At 45.1% G+C, this 24,276-nt stretch overlaps 1 protein-coding gene across 1 annotated transcript; it reads right to left on the bottom strand.

The window, feature by feature from the left end:
• Window positions 1-211: 211 nt before the first annotated feature.
• Window positions 212-19,104, bottom strand: CDK7 (cyclin dependent kinase 7). Its single transcript, XM_066602829.1, has 12 exons — window positions 18,925-19,104; window positions 16,784-16,843; window positions 12,659-12,692; window positions 9,410-9,477; window positions 7,383-7,451; window positions 6,694-6,804; window positions 5,858-5,976; window positions 5,517-5,616; window positions 5,143-5,229; window positions 3,099-3,248; window positions 2,508-2,655; window positions 212-396 (listed from the first exon to the last, which is right to left on the bottom strand). Exons 1-12 carry the CDS (start codon window positions 19,009-19,011, stop codon window positions 368-370), a joined length of 1,062 nt encoding a protein of 353 aa, XP_066458926.1. The 5' UTR covers window positions 19,012-19,104; the 3' UTR covers window positions 212-367.
• Between the last annotated feature and the right edge of the window lie 5,172 nt (window positions 19,105-24,276).

Genomic DNA, 24,276 nt, shown 5'->3' with positions numbered 1-24,276 from the left:
TCCTTTAAGGTCAGACTTTCCAGGGTTACAGGTATTACCAAGGGGGTGCTCTCGGTCACATTTCTATATCCATTGGTTCCTCATTTGCAGCAATCATTCCAGTAAATTTCAGCTGCAAGCAGAGGACTTGTATAAAAGCACAAAAATAAATATTCATCTTCACGAATCTTCAGAGTAGAGCGGTATCTACAGGTGGGTTAAGGTTTAAAAAAAAAAAAAAAAGTACTGTTCCTATGAACAGTAGTTAGAATTATTATACAATATATCACAAAGTTGATCGTCAGATTCAGCGCAGCTCTCCAAGTTAAAAGTTTTTTGCAATAGCAGCAATTTTTTTTTGCTGGTAATAAGGGATTGGTGATTGAAGTCAGAAGTTCAACTTTTTCACAATGTCCTCTGGAAAAGAAAAGGAGGAAAAAAAAAAGTTAAAGGGGTTGTCCCGAGGCAGCAAGTGGGTCTATACACTTCTGTATGGCCATAATAATGCACTTTGTAATATACATTGTGCATTAATTATGAGCCATACAGAAGTTATAAAAAGTTTTATACTTACCTGCTCCGTTGCTGGCGTCCTCGTCTCCATGGTGCCGACTAATTTTTGGCCTCCGATGGCCAAATTAGCCGCGCTTGCGCAGTCCGGGTCTTCAGCAGTCTTCTATGGAGCCGCTCGTGCCAGAGAGCGGCTCCGTGTAGCTCCGCCCCGTCACGTGCCGATTCCAGCCAATCAGGAGGCTGGAATCGGCAGTGGACCGCACAGAAGAGCTGCGGTCCACGAAGACAGAGGATCCCGGCGGCCATCTTCAGCGGTAAGTATTGAAGTCACCGGAGCGCGGGGATTAAGGTAAGCGCTCCGGTAAACTTTCTTTACTTCCCTGCATCGGGGTTGTCTCGCGCCGAACGGGGGGGGGGTTGAAAAAAAAAAAAAAACCCGTTTCGGCGCGGGACAACCCCTTTAACTTTTTACCACGCAAGACCCATATGGCATCAGTATCACAAAAATACCAAGTAAATGAGATCTATGGAAGAAAAAACTAAAAATTAAGATAGTTTCTGTATATAATCTATGTACCTACGTACAGAGCCCTATACTCAGCATATAACTGAATGATGAATATAGATGAGCGAGCATACTCGCTCAAGGCAATTGCTCGAGCGAGCATAGCCTTTAGTGAGTATCTCCCCCGCTCGAGACTGAAGGTTCGGGTGCCGGCGCGGGGGAGTGGTGAGTAGCGGCTGTCAGCAGGAGGTTGTGTGGGGGGGGGAGAAAGGGAGAGAGAGATCTCCCCTCCGTTCCGCCCCCCCCCCCCCCCCGCAGCCGGCACCCAAACCTGCTGTCTTGAGCGGGGGAGATGCTCGCTAAAGGTTATGCTCGCTCGAGCAATTGCCTTTAGCAAGTATGCTCGCTCATCTATATTCATCATTCAGTTATATGCTGAGTATAGGGCTATGTACGTAGGTACATAGATTATATACAGAAACTAACTGAATGATGAATATAGATGAGCGAGCATACTTGCTAAAGGCAATTGCTCGAGCGAGCATAGCCTTTAGCGAGTATCTCCCCCGCTCAAGACTGCAGGTTCGGGTGCTGGCAGCGGGCACGGAGCTGCGGCGGAGAGCGGGGCGGAACGGAGGGGAGATCTCTTTCTCTCCCTTTCTCCCCCCCCCACAACCTCCTGCTGACAGCCGCTACTCACCACTCCCCCGCGCCGGCACCCGAACCTTCTGTCTCGAGCGGGGGAGATACTCACTAAAAGCAATGCTCGCTCGAGCAATTGCCTTTAGCGAATATACTCGCTCATCTCTAATGATGAACGATAAGCGAATGCCTTATTGTTGGTCGCTCAGCCAGCGGCAGCACTTCCACTGAATGATTATTGTTCAGTCTCACATAATCCAGCGAGAAACTGAATGATTGTCCTTCTGTGTAAAAGGACCCTTATATGTTGCCCCTGTCCAGTTGATTCTAGGGTAGCAAGGAAAGGGACAGGAGGGGGTGGGGGCTGCAGAGCCAGACTGCACGCAGGGTTCGAGGGGAGACTCAACAATCAAAGGGTTAGGTGATCAATGTGTTTTGTAAGAAAATCCTGTTTAATTGGGCACTGATTGCACAACATGGTTTCTGGATTATTGGATTTTCTGGATCAGTCAGTCATAAAAAAGTATGTGAAACTAATCTGCACTCTAAACAGAAATCCCGTAGAATGACCGCACCGAAAAACCATGAGATTTCCGCGGAATAAGCGCAGCTTCAAAGCCTGCTGCCTTTAGCTGCGGGTTTGGAGTGATTTTGCCATCGGCATTCCGCTGCGGCTTTCTCTCCCCATAGAGAGGAGAGGGGCTGCGAAAAAAAATAAATATGTTGTCATTTTCACGCGCGAGTTCCTTCCATATCAAACGGAACTAGTGATATTCACGCGTGCAAGTTAGGTCTTATATGGATTTATTTTAAGCCTTCATTCAAATGTCAAGTATAAAACACAAACCAGCATGGGTCAGCGACTTACTCTGTTCGGGGCCTTCCACCCGTTTCCTCTTGCTCCCTAGCGTAAGGTTTTGCTGCTCTTTCAGCGCTTCCACAGAACAGTTTGGCCTTGGTAATAAGTGCCCGGGTGTCGGTGCAGGTCTGTTACTAAAATATTTTTTCTGTAATGCCTAAAATAATGAAAGACAAATCTGTGTAACTGCCCAATTCTTGCTGATGACATCTTAGCAGATGGAGAGACCACCAATAAAAGGCGGCAGGAGTAGATTGTCCATGCATCAGATTACCTATTGAGAACAACCCCCCTTTCTCCTGGCAAGAAGCGGATCGCTAGATGTCTGGCTGCTGAAGCCTATGGCAATAAAGTTAGTGGCGTTTCCCCCGCAGAAATGTTATCATATGACATCCATTACACTCAATATGAATCCTCCAGAGTGGAGGTACCCACCGCTAGGACACTGTCAACACCAATAGGAAGGGGGGGGGAAGGAGGGGTGCAATTTCTGCTTGAGGACAAAACCTCCTAAAAGAATAATGTGGAAATATTCCCAAAATGGAGAAAATAAGAAAAATTAAAACACTAATTTCTCATATTTCATTAGACTCAACGTACCTGTGAAGCTGTGTATCTTGAACAAGGGTTGAAAGTGAACAAACCCTGTAGAAGCTCAAGGAGGTCATCTCCTGCTGCACTGAATATGCGATCGACGGGGGTCCCCGGAAAGCTCTTAAAGGTGACGTAATCAGGTAAACTAGACATACCCTGCAAAATCCAAAAGGGACAATATAATAAACTACCTTTCAGCAGGTGCATCTTATAAATTACAACCTACCAGCCATTATTAGGGCACATTCATACTTACGCCCAGGCTCTGGGAACCGCTGGATCAGAGTAGTGTAGTCACTGACTACAATGGGTCAGTTCAGCTTTCCTGGATGAAAATAGTGCAGCTTTCTACGCCATTTCATTTGGGATATTCTGCTGAATCTGAGTCTCCAACGCAGATGTGAACGAACCTTAAGGCCTCATGTCCATGGGCAAAAAATAGGATTTAAAATCCGCAGCGGATCACCCGCATGCGGATCCGCATCTCATAGGGATGCATTGACCACCCGGGGGTAGATAAATACCCGTGGATGTCAATAAAAAGGGAATTTAAAAAAAAAAAAAAAAAAAAAAGGGGAGCATGAAAAAAAAAAAAAAAACAAAACAAAAAACACGACATGCTCCATTTTCGTGCGGGAGACCTAAAATAAGAATTAACTTACCCGCAGTGGACCGGGCAGATCTTCTTCTCTTCTTGACGGCCGGATCTTCTTTCTTCGGCCGGGCGGATGTGCACGGCACGCAGCGGGCGTGCCGAGCACATCCGCCGGCCGAAGAAAGAAGATCCGGCCATGAAGAAGAGAAGAAGATCTGCCCGGTCCACTGCGGGTAAGTTAATTCTTATTTTAAGCGCTCATGTCCGCGGGGGAAGGAGGGACCCGCTACGGATTCTCCATGGAGAATCCGTAGTGGGCCCGATTTTCCCCGTGGAAATGAGGCATAAGGCCTCATGTCCACGGGGAAAATCAGGCCCGCTGCAATTTGTAATATGGATTTTTGCTGCGGATGCAGTGCGGATCAGCTTAAAATAGTATTTTATTGCATGCGGATGCGTTGTTTTTCACGCGCGTACGTACGCGGATGCAATTTTTACGCTGGAGGTGTTTTGCCCTATGGAAGCCGTCCGGATCCGCGGGAGACCCATACCAGAATTAAACTCACCTGCTCTGGACGATGTGGTTCTTCCTTCTTCACGGCCGGATCTTCTTCGCCCCGGCGGGCGTGCCGAGCACATCCGCTGGGCTAAAGAAAGAGATCCGGCCGCGAAGGAAGGAAGATCCGCATAGTCCGGAGCAGGTGATTTTATTCTGATTTTTAGGCTTCATGTCCGCAGGGCAGGAGGGACCCGCTACGGATTCTACATGAAGAATCTGCGGCGGGCCTCATTTTCCCCGTGGACATGAGGCCTTACAAGCTATAGACACTCTGCGCTACTATATGGCACCATATTACGGAGATTTTTTTCACCTAGAAGCAATGCTTCAAGTGGAGAATACTTGGTTTTCATACAAATCAGTGATCTAGTGTACCTCCATATGCTTCTGATCTCATCGACTTCATACAGAGGCATAAGGAAGTTTTTGTTTTCTTTGTCAGATTCCTTCAAGGATGTGGGAGAATATCTGCCATACTACACATACTAGATGTTGCACATGGAGCCCTTGCAAGCACAAGGCTTTATGGTCTCTCAATTCCCATTCAGTCACTGCATGCGCTTACATGAGACGATTATCGTCCAGATTCCTGTGGGAGCCTGAATGATTCTGAATACTAATCGTCCTGTTTAAAAGGTCCATTAGTCTCATTAGCAACTCATATTGAGACTTGAGCCTCCACAATTACCACTGGCTTTCTTTAAATGGCTTTTAGTGCAACTGAAGGTCTACACATCTGCAAATACCAGGATTTCTCCATTTGGTTAGATTAAATTGTAGATCGATCTCAAACTCCACAAAAGGTAGATGCCATCAAACCCTGTTCAGCCCTGCCCTCGAGCTCTGTGTTTGATGGCCATTTGTAACACTCCCCTTCCGGCAGGCAGGATACTCACAGGCCACTGCTCTTCTGTTGGAGTGCCCAAGGTCTCAAATATTTTTGTAAGTTGATCCAGATCAGAATCCCCAGGTAGAAATGGGACCTAAAATTTAAAGATACATGTTTTACTTAAAGATTTCTCTTTAAGAATCACACATTTTTGGTCACTCCGTCTCCAAGAAAAAGAATGTAATACAAAATAATCAAAAGTTATATGAAATCCACAATGGTGCCAATAGAAAAAAAAAATACAAAAAACAGGATGCTGCGCATCCTGGGGGGTGGGGGGAGAATAAGAACCACAGCAATGTACATGGATGCCCGGGGTTCATGCTGCCCGTTGTTCGAACCTGGCGACGTATTCCCTTTAACTACCGGTATATAACTTACTCTTAGCAAGAGTTCTGCTAGAATACAACCGACGGCCCACATGTCCACACCGACACCATACATCCTGGCACCAAACAGTAACTCTGGCGACCGGTACCACCTAAAAGAGCACAAAGAGTAAGGATTTGCCTTCATTATAAGAAGAATGGTATACAATGCGTTAGTTTAGCTGCACATAGAGAAGTATTTAACTCTTCGAGGTGTCATTTCACAACGACCCAAAGTTGCCACTGAACCCATCACCCCACCCCACCCCAACCTCCAAGAAAAAGGCAGTTGCGATATAAATACTGTAAGTGAAATTTTACTCCATGTAGTTGTACGCTGCGCCTGTCACACACCTTGTCACCACCTGATGAGTGTAAACTCTGTTTGGACTCCCAAATGATTTTGCCAGACCAAAATCAGCCAGTTTAAGGACCCCATTCTCATCCAGGAGCAGATTGTTTGGCTTCAAGTCCTATAAAAGACAAACTGGATGTGTGAAGTAGGTTTAACGTGGACACGGCGTCTTCATGTTTTAGTGCGCCAAGTCACCACTCAGCGTCCGGGCGCTGCTCATGCAGCAGATCTCGGCGTGGATGCAATCTGGAATCAGTGCAGAATCTGCATCAAATCTGAGAGTGAAGCAGCCAAATCACATAAATGGCAATCTGCGCCATAGTCTATACATGGGAGATTTTAATCAGCGTGTGGAAAGAAAATTGACATGTCAGTTCTTACCTTGGGTTCCATGTCGGGTCATTCATATACAGATTAGTCCCACTGAATTGAGGATAATCTGCATTTTATCTACGGCTCCCTATCTCTCCAACAAACATGCATGCTCAAGTGTACATGTTCATTCCAGGGATAACATGGGGATTGTCCTGTGGTCATGATTAACTTAAAGTGTACCTCCAAGTTTATGGAGAAACTATTATGACCACTAATCATTTTTCTACATAACTTGTAAATAGTGCATATACTGTGGCTGATCTGTGCAAAGAGACAGCGGCCTCTTCTAAGACACAGCCTGCTCTGCTTGTTCCCCACTCTCAAGATCACAGAGTCCAGAGCCATGGAGGGAGCGACTATACGTAACCTTGGGTCCTCTCAAGTGTGATCATACTGAAGGGAGTTAGTGGAGGGGGGACTGCCAGAGTCCATCAGCTGCAATTGGTGTCGCATCTCTCACCCTATGAAGGATCCACAGATGATGTAAATATTCCAGTCCTTGCAAAGTCATCAGCATGTAAGACTTAATATGTGCTGGAGTCAAGACCAAGCTTGTATCCCTTATAATGGCCTGAAGAAAGAAGGACATTAATATTATATACTGTCTGTATGAAGTGAACAGTTTGCAACTACAAAAACAGCAAGCTAATGAAAGACTGACAATGATGTGAGCAGAGTATCAAAGTGGGTTTTTCAGAAAAGACATTAGGTCAGGCCAAACACGAGTGACTAGATAGGTGATTAAGTATTGATGACCTGAGACCTGCCGCACAGGATCCCCAGATCGCTCGGCCAGCTGTCAGTACAGCGGGCCAGACGTGCATCATAGTAAATAGCACCGGAAGTAGCCTAGATGGCTTTACTCCCATTGAAATCAATGGATGCTAAATCTGCTAGTACACTTCCGTGTCCGACGCCGATGTCAGAGGTGGAAGTGCAGATTGTAATAGCAGATTTCAATTTCTGGTGCCATCTACTACAACGCACGTCCAGCGCGCTGCAGTGACAGCAGGCTGGGGTGATCGCCAGGGGTACCATGCGGTGGGTCCCGGAAGATTAAACTATTGATGATCTCTTCTGAGGATAGGTCATTAATAGTTTTTGCCCAGAAAACCTCTTTAATATGTTGTATACGGATGTGCTGCTTACCTCTAGATCTGTTTCCATGAAATCAAACACCAGGCTTATGTTTGATTTGTGACCGAATGCATCCAGAAGCTGCAATGACAAAGATTTGCTGAACCATTTCCATAAACTACTTTAATTTGTGAGTCATTTTAATTTTAGACCATTTACAATTTGAGAGATCTACTTAACAGACAGCGTATAATCACTACTGCAAAACATGAATGACCTTGTCAAACGGTTCTCATATTGGCTATAAACAGATTATAGGCAACCGTTGTGCTGCTTACATGCAGCATGGTCAGAGATGTAGTGTGTGGTACATAAAGAAATCACAAAAGGAAGACACACATGTAATGAGACCTCAGCCCTGCAGAATCCCCTGCTGCAACATGTGCTCTCAGCAACCAAATGGGCCATAAAACTTCTAACTTTGTTTCCTGCTATCACAGTTCTGAGGACAATTCCAAAGTTAAAGGCCTATCCCAAGAAGTGCTGCTTCTAGTTAAATCCAGCCAACAATTATCACTTTCTATACCAGGTATTCCAGCACCAATGATAGAACAGCGCCACCTGCTGTTTTATTGTCTGCTCCACCTGCTTCTCTCTGTTGCAGTGGCCCACGGATGTTTCGGAAGTTCTAGAATCTTCTCTGCTTGTCAGAAGTGATAGTGAGAAACTTACTGCAGTAACGCAATCTTATCATTTGTGCAGCATCTCTGACGCACAACTTTAGCAGCGGCCGCTCATCACACCAGGGATCCCTCCACATACCCAGTGGAGCAGGGAGGGGAGCAAAACTGAGCAGGTGTGACCACCTCGGAGCAGCAGGTCGCGCTATTCTAACAGTAGTCCTGGAATATCTGGGGTCCCAATTTTGTTTAATAAGTGTAAATGCAAAAAAAAAATAAAAACCCTTTAAAGCAACCCTCTAATTTCAGGGCCAAGGGGTGGAGGGACTAGATTATCTGTACTTTATTTTCTTGCTTGTCACTCCTTTTCACTGTTTACAGTTTGCGTTTTCAGGTGGCCAAGACGTTCACCACCATCATTAGATTACCTAATCACCTACAGGGCTTTGGTAGTGTTAAGACTACTGACGTACTAAACCTGCTCTGTGATTGGCCAGCGCTGCCCATGTGGTCAAAAATCGGTCCATCACAGATCAATGACAGTGTCGTCAAAATAAAAAAATAAAAAAAATGGTGGCCGCCATCTTTGCCTCCTGGAACAAGCAGAAAGATGGCTGAGAAGATCAGGCAATATATCTCCTTCACCCTCCGCACTGGGAAAGTATTTTGTCCCGAAACTGGAGGGTCGCTTTAAGAGCTAAAGGCCCTTTTACACGGAGCAATTATCGGTCAAACGAGCAAAGTAAATGATCCTTCAGCCTAAACACAGCCAACGAAGTAGAAGTCGTTCATTGTATGCAGCCATAAAAACCATTGTTGGCTCGTTCACCAATCGCTTGGCTTAAATACCGATAATTCAGTCACCAATACAGTGAATGAGAACGACTGAATGATTATTAGTTTGAAGCCAACAATGCATCTGCCTGTATAAACAGGCTGCCTGAGTGAACAAATTCTGACATTGTTCGTTCAAACGATAAATCGGCTCGTCTAAACAGACCCTTGGTCACTACAAAAAGAAAAAAAAATGAATGTTAAAAAAAATTAGTTAATAAATAGGAAGAGTTTTAGATTTTAAAACCCCTCTTGAATCCACCAGATCATCACAGATGAAAGAGCGGAGGCCACCGCCGGCGAGCACATCACCAATCCAATGAGGCAAACATCAGTGGGGGTTTAAAAATTAAATACCATGTCTTTCTTCACTTTACGACATTTGCTGTTATTCTCTGAAATCTCTTATCTGACAGCCCAGTAGAGATAAAACGGTTTCCCTTCAACGGCAGAATTCAGAAAGCAACCGGTGTAGCAAATACCTTTTGGGACTACTTTGAGTTATTTGTAAAGTTGCCCAACTTTTTATGCACATTTAGAAAGTGGAATTCCATGCAGTGCAGAGAAAGAACGCCGTATACTTACACCTATAATATTGGGATGACTCAACTCTTGTAGAAGCTTGATTTCTCTTAGTGCAGTTCTGTTTATACCTGCGACATAAGAACATTCTATTAGTAACAGATTCTGCAGATATTTGCAGGAAGAGCCCTGATGCAACATGACGATCTCATGCGTTACTGGCAAGCAGGAGCGCCGTGCGTCTGACATCTGGTGACAAGAACGGCGGGAGCTGTGATGCACGCTGGTGCCGAAAACTTGTCAGATCTCTGGTTATCACTACTGAACACATTTGTTGGATCTGACAGCGCCGTACATGCAGGATACACGTAGGATTAACTGCCAGAACGAACGGGGACAGAGTGTCCTGAAGGAAAATGTTGTCAATGCTGAAAACCTGCATCACATCACGCCGTACCCATTCATCACTTAGAAAGGTTATTCATGGTTTTGCAAATAAATGCTGTTCTTTAGAAAATGAAGCGCTATAAAAAAATAAATAAAAAATTGGAAACTGGTTTCTTAATTCCTTGTAGTTTTAAAGATCTCTGCTTGCTGTAAAACAGGTCGTGATGGACACACAGGTCTAAAGGACGCAGGTTTTGAAGCAGCACTTTTCCAGCGGAATTCTCACGTTTTTTCGGTGCGGCCATTCCACGAGAGTGCTGCTGGAATTCAGTCCTGTGAGACCACAGCCTTAAGGATGAGCATTTTTTCCTTATTCGCAGTGCAGGGGGAAAAAAATTGTGGCATGTCTCTCTTCGGAACGCATGGCTCATTGATTTCAATGGGGCCAGGAAAAACATTGCACAGCGTACGATGTGCACCCGAGTACGATGTGAGGTAACCCACTGAAAACAAGGGGAAACACTTGTTGATCCTCCAGCGCGGCTAAAAGCCCAGCCAAATGATCGAAACTGTACTAAAGCATCCGCGGTGACATCGCATGAGAGTGATATTGCGTTCGGCTCGTGAAACCAGCCCTGAGGGTGCATTCACACAAGCCAGTTTTGGGCACTGTTTTCAATTGGTCTATTTACAGGTGCGATTTTTTTTTCCCCTCTTGCAGAGATGCTGTTAGATAGAAGATGCTCTTTTTTTTCTTTTTTTCTCTATTTTCCCGCGAGTCCAATGGGTAAAGTGAAATGAATTAAAAAAAAAAAAAAAAAAAAAACAAAAAACCACACACGCAATTTTTAGTTTCTCCTATCGAACATGCATGTGATTTTAATGCTCGCGAAGAACACGCATTAAAATAGCATATTCAGCAGTGCGCATACTCGCAGTGAACATCGCAATTTTACAAGAGTTTCTCGGACAGATATTGCGCTGGCCTGTGTGAAAGACATCACAGCCAAAGACTAAATGTCTCCTGTAGTCAGGTCAGCGAGAAGGAAGGTAAACAGCCTTCCGTTAATGAGTACACAGATACAATATCCCTGTCTTGGTCTGACAGCGCACAGATTGAGGTCAGTGACCAGAACATTCCCAGACTTCTCCTCAGTAGCCACATAAAAGTTTATTACAAACCCCCCAAGTGGGGAGGGGGGGGGGGCACAAGAGAGGTGAGGAGATCATTTACATGTCAATGAGACAGGAAAATGACCAGATTGTGCAGATGTGGGGGAAGAGGGGAAGATTTAAAAAGGGATTTGCTAAAAATTATACAAATTCAATAATAACCCCTTAGTGACGAAGCAACCAATTATTCATTATTTATTTATTAAAACACAGTCGCTGCATTTCAGGAGCCATGGCTTTTTAATTTTTCCGTTGACACAGCCATACGAGAGCTTGTTGTTTGCGGGACAAGTTGTATTTTTCAATGGCATAATTTTTGGGTACATTTAATGTATTGTAGAACTTCTATTCATTTATTTTTTTCAAATGGGATGGGGGGGGGGGGGGGGGGAATTTGCTATTTGTTTTTTGGATATCATTTTTATGGCCTTCGGTGTGCAAAATAAATAATGTGATAAAATTATTCTCTGGCTCGGCACGATTCCGGCGATACCAAATTTATACAGCTTTTTTAGGTTTTGCTATTTTTTGTATACAAAAAAAAACTAAAACTTTTTCCCCTCAAGATCTGCTCTTCTATCGCTGCATTCCAAGAGCCATAGCGTTGTATTTTTTTTGTAAGGCAAGATAGGCAAAACTATTTTCACCATTTTGTAATGTTTTCTTTTCATAACATGCACTGCGCAGGTTAAATAATGTACTAACTTTTTTCCTCTGGGTCATTATGAATGCAGCGATACCACATCTGTCAAAATCCCACATTTCCCCCTTTACAATGTTAAAACAAAAACAAACAAAAAAACCGGCCAAAAAAACTTTTATATACTTTTTATTTTTGTCCTATCAGGGGACTTGATTATTACCATATTTTATCATTCCTCTAACACACTACCATACTTCAGTGTAGTAGTGTATTAGTAAGCCTATGAAGCTCAGCCAGATGAGTAAGAGGTAGCCCACTCCCTCTGTCAGCCTTTTACATGCTGTGGCTGCACTGATCGCAGCGCGTAAAGGGTTAAACACGGGGGGGGGGGGGGGGGAGGTGAGTTTTTTTTGGGTCTACAGCGTTAGAGCAAGCACCCACTCTCCCTCGGCACGCGTGACCAGTGCCGGGCCTCTCATAAAGGTGGCGTCAAATGATGCCACTGAAGATTAATACCCCTTAACGGCTGCCATCAAAAGACATGGGTGGTCGTCACGGGGTTAAAGAGGTCATCCGATGGGAAAAAAAAAATAACATTCACCAATTATTTTAGGACTTGTAAATAAAGCACTTCTTAAATAACTAGCGCTGGCACACACGTGCCCAATCCTCAGTCACGTGGTACAGGACGTCCTGCAATTTATGCCTGTACTGTATCAAACCGAGGGCTGCCTCCGCCTCCCATTCGAGTCGTAACCGATCCTGTGAGCCCCTTATGGTCCAGTGATTGCTAACGTTTCAAGTCCAATGGCAAGGACTGAGGAGCAGAGCGGGAAAAAGGGGACCGCGAGTCTTTCAGTTTCTCAGTACATGCTGAAACAAGTCCCACCTAATCATTGAAACGGTGGCCATCAACTCCCGAGCCCACTCCATCCTTGCTTTGTCACAACATGACCCATTTAGGTTATAGGATCAAGAAGGGATTAAACACAGATACAATCCACTCGATTAATGAGGTCCAGGTTGTATCCCCTTCTTCTCTGAGTTGTAAAAGCCGTGGAATTAGATTACACTACATTGAGAACTGAAAACAAATATAAAGGATGTACCATCATTGGCTTCTGCTCGGTGACCCAGCTTGATCTATAAAAGAACAAAAAAATTAGATTAATATATAAACACTACAAAAAAAAGGAAAAAAAGGCAAGTGAAATTACCTTGTGACATGTAATAGAAAGAAGTGATGGGATCTGTATACTTTTAGATTTACTGAAGAAACGAAATAAAAATGGTTGCAAAGGTGGAAATACCCTTTACTGACAAGGGCCTAAATAAAGCTTTATGACTGTAAAGAGTAACTGAACTTTTTCAAAACTTTTGACATGTCATAGCGACAAGTCAGCAGTTTTGATCAGTGGGGGTCCAGGTGTTGAGACCGATTGTTTAACTGAATGGGCAGAAGCGCTCATCCAAAGCTGTGCCAATTTGGCAGTTTACAACGCCACTCAGAGCAGGGTTAGGGTACAGGCTCCATAGAAAGCCCATGGACTCCATACAACATATGCAACGACAGCCAAATGGGCACAGCGCTCAGCACCTGGACCACCCCATGGATCAAAACTTCTGACGTCAAAAGTTTTGAAAAAGTTCAAACGGCCACAACTAATGGTCCTTTAAAACAGGCTGATTATTGGGCCCAAGTGTTCCTCCAAATAAATGCTCCTTAGCCTGAAAATTGGGCCGTCTAAAGGGACCAATGGATCAGCCAATCAACATGGAGGCACTAATTTATCGGCTTGCTGCTTGGCTGCACATTTCTCTGTGTAAACTGGGATACATGCAGCCAATAAATGACATCTGTATGGGGACAAACTATCGTTATAAGGATCCATCATCTCACCGCAGAGAAAAATAAAATCTGCCTGTGTACAAAGAGGTAACGAGCGTTGACCGACATACTGATGGTCAGTGAGTGATTGTTAGCACAAGTAGATAAAGCCAGATTCACATCTGCGCTAAAGTCTCCACTGGGGCAGATCTGAAATACAATCCTGGTGCAGCATGCTGTGCTATATCATCTAGAAAAAATGCCAGAGGCATAGTGGAAGCCAGTCAGACCCCTCCATAATTAATAGGGTCCATTCGGCACTGTTCAATTCTGTATCATTAAGGATTCATCTGGGGTTGGATTCTGTATTCCCATGGATAGAGGGTAGGGGGGATGGTTTAGAGGATTAAGGAATGATAACAGGGGTCGGGCAGAGGGATGGGGTTAGTACAGATAGAACTGACAGGGTAGCTAATAGGGTCTTAAGTTGCATAATAAATACAAAACATAACCACAACCATATAAGCTGTATGGCAACGAATACAAGAAGTCTGATCATTAAAGTGGGTGAGCTTGAAGCAAGAATGTCTGAAGAAATATAGAGATATAGTAGGAATAACAGAAACATAGCTTAATGAAGAATGCGACTGGGCGGTGAATTTACAAGGTTACAACCTCTTCAGAAGGGACCATAGAAACCGGAAAGGGAGAGTGGTAACCCCGATAGGGGGTTTTCTATAGGCCACAAAAAAAAAGATAACAGAAGAAACAGAAAACATATTTAATAAGACAAATAGAAGAGGCAACAAACCAAAATGAATTATTATGGGAGACTTTAATTATCCGGATATAATACGGGAAGATGAAACCTGTAAATCTCACAAGGGCAATAAGTTCTTGAGATTAATTAAAGATAACTACCTTACCCAACTTGTACGGGAGCAAACTAGAAGGAGGCCCACTCTGGACTTCTTATTAACTAACAAACCAGACAGAAACACAGGGGTACAGGTAGAGGGACACTTGGGAAATAGTGACCACAATAAAATTAAGGAAAAAGTGCAGAACCAGTTAAAAAGGATTGAAAAAAATAAATATAGACATCGCTGGGCCCAGATAGAATACACCCAAGGGTGCTAAGGAAACTAAGGCCACTGTTTCTTATATTTAGGAACTCTGTTGAAACTAGGGTTGTACCACTGAATTGGCGCATTACCAGTGTGGTTCCAATATACAAAAAGGGGTCAAGAAGGGAGCCTGGTAACTATAGGCCGGTAAGTCTCACTTCAAAAATTGGAAAAATATTTGAGGGGTTTCTGAGAGACAGCATCCTAGAATACCTCAAAGAGAACAACAGAAAAACTCATCAGCATGGGTTCACGAGGGGTCGATCATGTCAGACCAATTTGATCACCTTCTACAATGAAGTAAGTTCTAAGTTGGACCTGGGAGAGTTTATTGTATATCTGGATTTCCCTAAAGCATTTGACACCGTGCCGCATAATAGGCTGATGTATAAAATGAGACAGCTCGGACTGGGCAAAAACGTGTGTAACTGGGTAAAAAACTGGCTCAGAGATAGAAAGCAGAGGGTGGTAATAAATGGTTCGTACTCTGATTGGGCCACCGTTGCTAGCGGGGTGCCACAGGGTTCAGTGCTAGGCCCCATTCTGTTCAATATATTTATTAACGACCTGATAGAGGGACTGCACAGTAAAATATCAATATTTGCAGATGATACAAAATTATATAAGACAATTAATACAAGGGAGGACAATGTGCGGCTACAAATGGACCTAGATAAGGTCGGGTCTTGGGTTGGGGGAAAAAAAAAAAAAAAATAATATATATATATATATATATATATCGCAAATGAAGTTCCATATTGATGAATGTAAAGTTATGCACATGGGCAGGAGAAATGGATGTCACCAATATACACTAAATGAGGTACTGCTCTGGAAAAGTGATATGAAAAAGACCTGGGGGTACTAGTGGACTGTAGATTTAACTGGCGTAATCAATGCCAGTCAGCTGCTGCAAAGGCAAATAAAGTCTTGGGGTGCATCTGTTTATACCCAGGACTGGGATAGTAACCAGAGGGCATCACAGAGGCTGGAGGTGAGTAGTTTCGTCTCTCCTCTCGGATCCGATTCGTAAGGGGAGAAGAAACTAACTTCTTTTTTTACTTTTATGCAATCGCCATTATCCATTGGACAAGACAAGACAGCAAACTTATGGGCCTTTTACATGGGCCGACAGCTGGCTAAATGCTCTGCATGAGCGCTGACGTCACCACTAAGCTCATTGGCCCTCGTGTAGAGTGCTTAGACTGACAGAATTCACCGCTGGATCGTGGGCTTCTTGCTCCTCGCTTGACCTTCTTTGTGATGCGCTGAGCGCTTACATGGAATGAGAAGCCCATGATCCAGCTGTAGATTTTATGCCGACTGAAAGTGGGCGCTAACGAGCAGCGAGTGATTTTTTTTTGTCATCTACACTGAACGATTTACGCTCAAATTCTTTAGTTTGAACTAATTTTGAGTGAGAATCGTTACGTGTAAATGAGCCATTAGGCATACTCCCCCGTCAGATGTCCCCCAGGTCCATCGCAGCCACTGAGCTCACTGCTGGTCTAGTCCCAAAAGAAGTTGCAGCAGTCACGGCCCATCATTGAGCCGTGATCACCCAGCCAATCACAGGCTTCAGCAGCGATTCTGCCATAAAGTACACGTGACCACTGCAACCTCGGAGTTCCGAAATGGTGAGCACGGAAAAGGCTTTGAAGGAACTTTGCAACTTCTGATCATTGAGTAGATCTTAGCTTCTGTTCAGACTTCGTCAATGCTTCCATCCAGGAGTTCCTTAATGGCTTCTCCTTTAAATTCTGAAAACAGCAGTGCTGGATGGGACGCGAATAGAACCCATTTCAGCCATTATTGAAAACAGGTGAAAAGGAGACCAATGGATTTCCATTTCAGCAGATTTTTGTTCATTTTCGGCTTTTTGTGCTAAAAATAATAGGGCAGTTCACCATGCTATTCTTTCCAGGCCAAAACTCAAGAAGTGAACGGAAACCTATGTTATCTCCCCAGTCCTCAGTTATTCCCCCACACAAAAGTGTCGGAAACCCCCTTTAACCGTTTCCAAGCCACTGTCAGACGTCTGAAGACATTCTGATTGAAGGCTGTACAGCTCCGACGTCAGAAGGCGTTCGGCAGGGTATTCTTACTGTAGATTACTGGCTGCTTTGTTGTTGGGGGGCCTCTCCAGCATGTCCCATACCGCAGTACTGGCTCTAGCCAGCAGATGGCGCCATTGTATAATGGCAGAAAGAGAAAGCCCCCTAGGAAGCCCTGAATCCAAAATTGGATTGCAAAGGGTTAAAGTGTAGAGCGCAACGTACCTTTTTAATTGCCACTATTTTATCCGTGTTCTTGTCCCTTGCTTTGTAGACGGTGGCAAACTGGAAAGAAGTGTAAAGACCATTAAGTGAGCAGATAGAACATCGTGAAAGTATACACAATTCTGCCTAAGGCCGCCTGTCTACATGCAGGTTGGATCCCGTATGCGGAATCCCGCAGTGATCCCTGCGTACCTGTCTCCAGCATGCACGTGCAGTACAGAGGACGCCGCGCTGTCGCCATGGCCATGAAAAAGCGGGTGGACAAACAAAAACTCAAAAATTGTGATTAACTCTGAGCGCTGATGAGAAAGAATGGGTCACCATCAGTCAGGATTTGGCCCAGAAGTCTTTAGTTAAAAAAACAACAAAAACCCTGTATTGAGTCTTTGCCAATAAAAATTCAACAACTTGTAAAAAGATGATAATATATAATAATAATAATCTTTATTTGTATAGCGCCAACTTATTCCGCAGTGATAATTATACTTCAGTAGACAGAAAGGTTTGACTAAGGCCTCATGTCCACAGGGAAATATCCGCAGAGAATCACTCGCACGCGTGATCCGCGCCCCATAGGGATTCATTAGACACCCGCAGGTAATTAAATATCTGCAGATGTTATTTTCCCCTGAGGCATGCATTGCATGTGCGGGAAAACACCCTCAGCATGCTCCATTTTAGTGGAGGGCTCCCGCGGCTTCTATTGAAGCCTATGGAAGCATCTGGATCCGCGGCACACCCGCAGCTGAATTTCTGCTCTGCTGCGGGAGAGCAGGAGTTTAAAAAAAAAAAGTGCACGGCGCATGAGCACAACACACTGCCAGCGTGCCGAGCACATCTGCCGGGCCAAAGAGCCGGCCGCGACAGAGGGCAGATCCGCAGCGTCCGGACAGGTAAGGAAAATGTTATTTTCAGGCCTCATGTCTGCGGAAAAGGAGGGACCCGCTGCGGGATTCTGCATGGAGTATGCATGCAGACCCAAATTTCCCAGTGGACATGAGGCCTAAGGCCGGCTTCACACGAGCATGACGGGCTCCGCTGCGGAATATTCCGCAGTGAAGCCCGTCACGGCGCCCCCCAGAGACCCCATACTTACCAGCGGAAGATAGCGTGAAAAAACGCTTCCCCGCCTACCGCCGCGCGTCATATGACGCGGCCGCCGCGTGATATGACACGCCCACCGCGTCACATGACGCGGCCGGCCGTGTCACGTGACGCGCCGGCCGCGTCATATCACGCGGCGGCCGCGTCATATGACGCGCGGCGGTAGGCGGGGAAGCGTTTTTTCACGCTATCTTCCGCTGTGTTACAGCGGGAGATAGCGTGAACGGACGGCTTCCATTGACTGCAATGGAAGCCGTCAGCGCGTACACCCGCGGCAAATAGAGCATGCCGCGGGTGAGGACGGGAGATTTCACGGTGCGAAATTCCGCGGTGGAATTACGCATCGTGAGCATTGTGCTATTAGGTTCAATAGAACCTAATAGCAGGGGGCAACGCAGCGAACTTTTGCAGCGAATTTACGCGGCGTAAAGCCGTTCGTGGGAAGGAGGCCTAAGGCCCAATGCCTACGGGCGGGTCTGTGCGGGGAAACCTCTATTGGCTTTCCATTGGGCTTCTCAGATGAGCGTTTGATCATAGCGTTTCTAACGCCGCGATTTTTGAACGCTGTCTGCTCTATTCTAGTGCAGTTCAGCAGTTTTTATACACACACCTCATCACCCATTGCAATGATGGCGTGCATATTAAAATGCTGTCGAACGCGTTCAGAAACGCATTTTACATCCGCCTGTGTAAGAGCAGCTTCAGACCTCACAGCGACACTCAGGTACGTACACAAATCCTTTAATGTATGAGACCCGCCATTCACAGCGAAGAAAAGGATCCACTAGTGCCGCTGGGTCGCAGACTGCCAGTTTGTGCCCCCCCCCCTATACGTCCATCATAAGGGGATCCCCATATAGTTGGCATTCCTTCTATAGCACCAACATATGCCGCAGCAGAGTGACACAATGCAAAGTTACCAGCACCCTTACTATCACCATGGAAACATGCTCTGCTGTAGAATCACAACTACCAGGATGCCATGGCCTAACTCCAATTTGCACCAACATAACAGAGCAGTGAGCTCCAACACTTACCTGTCCCTCCCCTAAGAACTCCAGCTTCTCATACTGTTTAGCCCGGGAGCGCACCTCTATGCCTCCAGCCTCCATGGTCTCCATCATGCCAGGGTTCCCTCTACCTGCCTGCTAACACCGGCATTTAACATTAGGCTACTCCTCCCCTGCACTGTCCGCCGCAGCAGCAGCGCCGCTCACTAGAGGTTAAGCGCCGGCGCCATCTTTGTGGTGATATTTGTAGGATACCCAGCATACAGCCTTAAAGGTATTCCGCTCCACAAACGCGGACTCCCATTCAGCACAGTATTCCCTCTAGTGTTGGCATAAGCGCTTTCATAACTGCCCGCAGTTCTCTCTGACTTCCGGCTAGTGAGACTCGTGTTCGACCACGTGGTGCAGCTGTTGTTTCTATGGTTACAAACGTTCTGAAGATTCGAAGTTGTACTGGCTGAGTTCTATCTCAATGGGAAGTTCTGTGTTATCTTGTATCTAACCCACACATGTGAAACACAGGGCCTGTGCGCCGAATCCACCCCGTAGGTCGTGCATTAAGCCGTAAAGGGGTTATCCAGGCAGCGACGCAGGGTCGCATGCAAAAACAGAACGCAAACAGGTTCATTGAAATGGTGGGCAAATACACAGTGAATAGGCAGGTTTCCTGCGAATTTGTGCCCGCCTACTCAGGCCAGCTTCACATGGGCAAGAAAATCGCGTGAGGTTTTTTGCGTTGCGAGACGCACAAATCTCCCACGAATATGAACCCTAAATGGGATCCTACACATTAGCATTGTTTTTCTGCATGGCACTGCGACGCGGTAAACAAATCGCGGCATGTTCTATCTTTGTGCTTTCTGTCGCATCACAGCTTCTTCCCCGAAGTGATGCAAGGCTGTGTTGACATGTAAACGCCTCGCATCCACGGGAATTCACATGGATGGGGCGCGCGATATTGGGGCAGGATTCACGGCCCTATATCGTATGACGTTAGCCTCACTTCAATGGCTTATGGCGGTGCGTAATATGCATCAAAATAGGGCATGCCGCATATTTTTTCACATGCACATCGTGTGAAAAAATATGCACATGTGAATGAAACTATTGATACCAATGGGTTCTATTCACTGTGTATTATGCACACAAAAATTGCACAGGTAATATGCTGCGCAGATACGCTTATGTAAATGAGTCCTTGCTATATAATTACCATCAGCCCTAAGAAGGCAACCATAAGGCTAATGTGGCCCTTGGTGAAAACGAGTTTGATACCCCTGATCTAGCCAAAAGCATGTTCTGCCCGCAAAAAGGTCTGTCTCATATCTATCAATATACATATATAAAATATGTAAACCGTCTACTAACATTGGCAATCCGTCCGAAAGCAATAGGCTTTACCGAAACCGTTGCTACTTAAGGTAATTATTTCCATAGGAATCAATGTAAATCCAATTAATTTGTTCTTGACATTCCAAAAAAACGCACCAAACCACATTTAATGGAGAATAAATATGGTCTTTAATACCAAAAACAATAATAAATAAATGTAAAAGACTACTGTAAAGAATAAATGAGCATTTAACATGTTATTGAACATATTACTGTGTTTTATCTGTGCTGTTACCTAGGACTGCAGGTCACATCTACTAAATCATCTGTACTCAGCGTTATCACTGTGTTCTCTGTGCTGTTACATAGGACTGCAGGTGACATCTGACGTACTACAGTACATCATCTGTCCTCAGCGTTATCACTGTGTTCTCTGTGCTGTTACATAGGACTGCAGGTGACATCTGCTGTACTACAGTACATCATCTGTCCTCAGTGTTATCACTGTGTTCTCTGTGGTGTTACATAGGACTACATGTGACATTATCTGTCCTCAGCGTTATCACCGTGTTCTCTGTGCTATTACTTTGGAGTGCAATTGTACAGTACTGTACTGTGCTAGTGTATCACCCATCGCCGATGATGGAGAAGGGTGGGTTGCATTAGCAGTAGGAGGAGGAGACGTCGAGCAGGAGATCACGTGGGTTCAGCAGCAAGGTCACGTGGGCCGGCAAACGCTGGTGTTATTAGACGCAACCAATGTTACTCGAGACAAAGTTTTGGCTAAAAAAAAAAGGGTCTTGCTTGAAATCGGCCTTAGTAATTGTCAATGCTAGTAGATGTTTTACTGTATAGATCACGTGTCAAAGAGAAGGCCCGCGGGCCGAATCCGGCCCTCTGCCTTGTGTTATGTGGCACGCGGCATGCCGACGCCGCTCACCACTGAAGCGATTACCAGCTGGGGTGCCGCAGCTCCCCGCTGGTAATTGCGCTGCTGCCACTGATCCCGGCGCACACTGACGTCAGTGTGCAGCCAGGATCCTCCTCCCCAAGTCCCCTGCTCTTCAGTTCAGCAGAAGAGGACTCGGGGAGGAAGCATTCCTGGCTAAACACACTGATGTCCGTGTGCATCCGGGAATCAGCGCGAGAAGAGGAGGAGGAGCGGCGCTGACAGCAGGGAGGAGGTAAGTATATGGGGGGGGGGCATTTATTACTGAGGGGGGCTTATTATTGTTATTGGGGGGGGGGTCATTACTGAGGGGGGCTTATTATTGTTACTGGGGGGGGTTATTACTGAGGGGGGCTTATTGTTACTGGGGGGTCATTACTGAGGGGGCTTCATTACTGGGGGGGTTATTGCTGAGGGGAGCGGCTTAACGTTGCTATGGGGGTATTACTACTGAGGGGGTTAATATTACTAATTGGGCCACTGTGGGGGTCATTACTTTTACTGGGGTGACTATCAGGGTCACTATTAGGGCTCATTCATACGGGTGTAATTGTATTTCGGTCGCGCAAATACGCTGCGTATTTGCGCTATCGAAAATCGCTTAGGCCTGTATATTTGCGTTTGCAAAAATGAACGCACGTGGGCCCATTGAAATGGTGCGCAAATATGCAGTGAATACATAGGTTTCCTGAGCATTCACCACGTATTTGCGCGGCCCATGCACACGGGCGGAAATCCCGTGGCGGGATTTCCCGCAGAATTTCCGCCTGTGGAAGCTGCCATAGGATTGCGTTAGAAAACACAATCCTAGGCAGACGGCCGCGATTTGTCCACACGAAATCTCGCGCAGAAAATTCGCGGCATGCTCTATTTCTGTGCAGAGCCCCGCACAGAAATGTCACTCCCCGGCCGCTGGCTCCGCTCATCGCCGGTGGCCGGCCCATCACAGAGCTGGAGCAGGTGAGTGCCGCGCTGGTTCCTGCAGGGGCCCGGGTCGAGTCCCACTGCGAGAATTCTCGCAGTAGGATCAGACCGGCCGTCTGCAGGCGGCCTTACAATCGGCCCTTTGAAGGGCACCATAAGCCTGATGCGGCCCTCAGTGAAAATGAGTTTGACACCCCTGGTATAGATATATATACATAAATGTGTATGTTCCCAAAAATTTATATACCCTACAATAGTGGTTATTCAAGCCTTTTTTTAAATCTGAGCATGGGCATCATGGTGGCTCGTCCTCCTCCAGTGGGCAAAATCAGGTCGATTTTCGCCTCCTTGTGATCCTCCAATGTGTAAAATCCAATGGGTAAAAATTACGTACCTAAGGACCCCAGGATTATCTGTGGACTTTACCCAGGCTTCTCCGCACGCACCGCTTGCAAAACTGGCGGACGCATGTGCAACAGTCGTGGATTGCCCAGGTAATTTAAAATCTCCCTGCTCCTGGCTACTAAACATAGCCAAGAGCCTGGAGATTTCACTGGGGGCTGCGGTATGTGGTCCCTGGTCGAATGATCCCTGCTATCCAATGGATAACAGCAATCACATAAAAGTAAAAACAACTAGAGGGCAGAGGAACCAATAGTTGCAATAACAGCATCCCCCCCAAAATAAGACACTATGCCTCTTTTGGGGTAAAAATAATATACGGCAGGGTCTTATTTTCAGGGAAACAGTATAAAGTCTTATCAAGATGGTACAAAATTCCCTCTCACCTACCCCTGCTCATTGCTTCAGCTCACCCCTTTGTTGGAGATGTGGTGAAGGCGGTGACTTTTTTTCTCCTTAAGTTTTCGTCTTGCAAGGCATTAGCTCCTTTCCGTGACAAAGTGCAACAAGTTACAAAAAAATGTGTTGAAGTTTCTATTAAACTACAGTTGGCGTTACTCCATCATTACAGGACTGCTGTCAGTATACAAGAGGTGATGACCAAGCACTCTTGTATCCCTTTGCTTTTACCCCCAACTTTATCCCCGTGGTTTTCTAAAATGACTGATGTATGAGGGATCCTTTACCAATTACTGAACTGTTTGTATCGAATTGGTGTGTGGGCCCACACATGGTCTTTCCAAAAGTCCCTCCCTCTCCCTTGTTCCCCCTCCTTTCTATCTTCTTTTTTCTAAAAGGAGTTCCTTGGCTTTGAAATTCCCGTGTTGGTACCAGAGATGGGTTTATAGACCCGAGGCTGAACCTTTTTTTTCTGTTTTTAAAACCCTACCCACAATTCTTTATACAGTTCTAGAAGTGATAACAGAAGAACAGCACAGAGCTCATTTTAGACCTAAGGACACAATGATTTTTTTGGATTTTCATCTCAACTTTTAAAAAGCCTTAACTTTATTTTTCAATCAACGTAGCCATAATGAGGGCTTGTCTGTTGCGTGGCAAGCTGTAGTTCTTATTGGTACCATGCTGCAGTACATATAAATGTATTTAGGTTTTAGGATGGTGTTCACTATGCAGTATAAACTTGAAATTCTGCAGGCCAGTACAATGACAATACCATTGTTATATTTTGCGTTTTTTTGGAAATTTTTATATAATTTTTTTTGTATTGCTGCATTCAATAGCTATAAGTTTTTTTTTCCATGGACGGAGCAGTTTGACGGCTTGTTTTTTTTGTACTGTACTTTTTAACTGGTACCATTTGGGGGTACATATGACTTTGATAATTTTTATTGGGTTTTTTGGAAGGCGAAATGTACAAGCAAAGGGATCTTTATTTTTTTTGTCTCTTACTATTGTTTCCCATGTAGGACAGAAGGCATTTTCAATTTATTATACAGGTAGTTACGGAAGCAGTGCTACCAAACATATGGCTTTTTAATAAAATTACTTCGTTTTTTTTTTTTAAACAGGAAAAAGTGAAAAAAGAAAATAAATTTTCTCTTCACCTTTATGTCCCTTTAGGGGACTTGAACTTGCAATCTTATGATCACTCAAATACATTGCAGTATTTCTGTAATGCAGTGTATTATCACCATCAGAAACACAGCTCTATACACCATGAAGTGGCCTGAATTGGTATTGCAAAGAAAAGGGAAAGGAAATACCTAACCTTAGAATTCTACATGTACAAAATGCCTTGTTACAAATTACAA

The sequence above is a fragment of the Eleutherodactylus coqui genome, chromosome 5, assembly GCF_035609145.1.
Source record: "Eleutherodactylus coqui strain aEleCoq1 chromosome 5, aEleCoq1.hap1, whole genome shotgun sequence".
NCBI classification, from domain to species: Eukaryota; Metazoa; Chordata; class Amphibia; order Anura; family Eleutherodactylidae; genus Eleutherodactylus; species Eleutherodactylus coqui.
This window is presented reverse-complemented; position numbering and strand designations above follow the sequence as displayed.

Bases quoted from the DNA above. Each gene is read 5' to 3' on its own strand.
- CDK7 (XM_066602829.1), bottom strand. From the start codon at position 19,011: ATGATGGAGACCATGGAGGCTGGAGGCATAGAGGTGCGCTCCCGGGCT. The intron at 7,452-9,409 runs GTAAGTATACGG...TTGTCATTGCAG, and splicing joins GTCATCCCAATATTATAGGT to CTTCTGGATGCATTCGGTCA. The intron at 3,249-5,142 runs GTGAGTATCCTG...TGGATTTTGCAG, and splicing joins CAACAGAAGAGCAGTGGCCT to GGTATGTCTAGTTTACCTGA.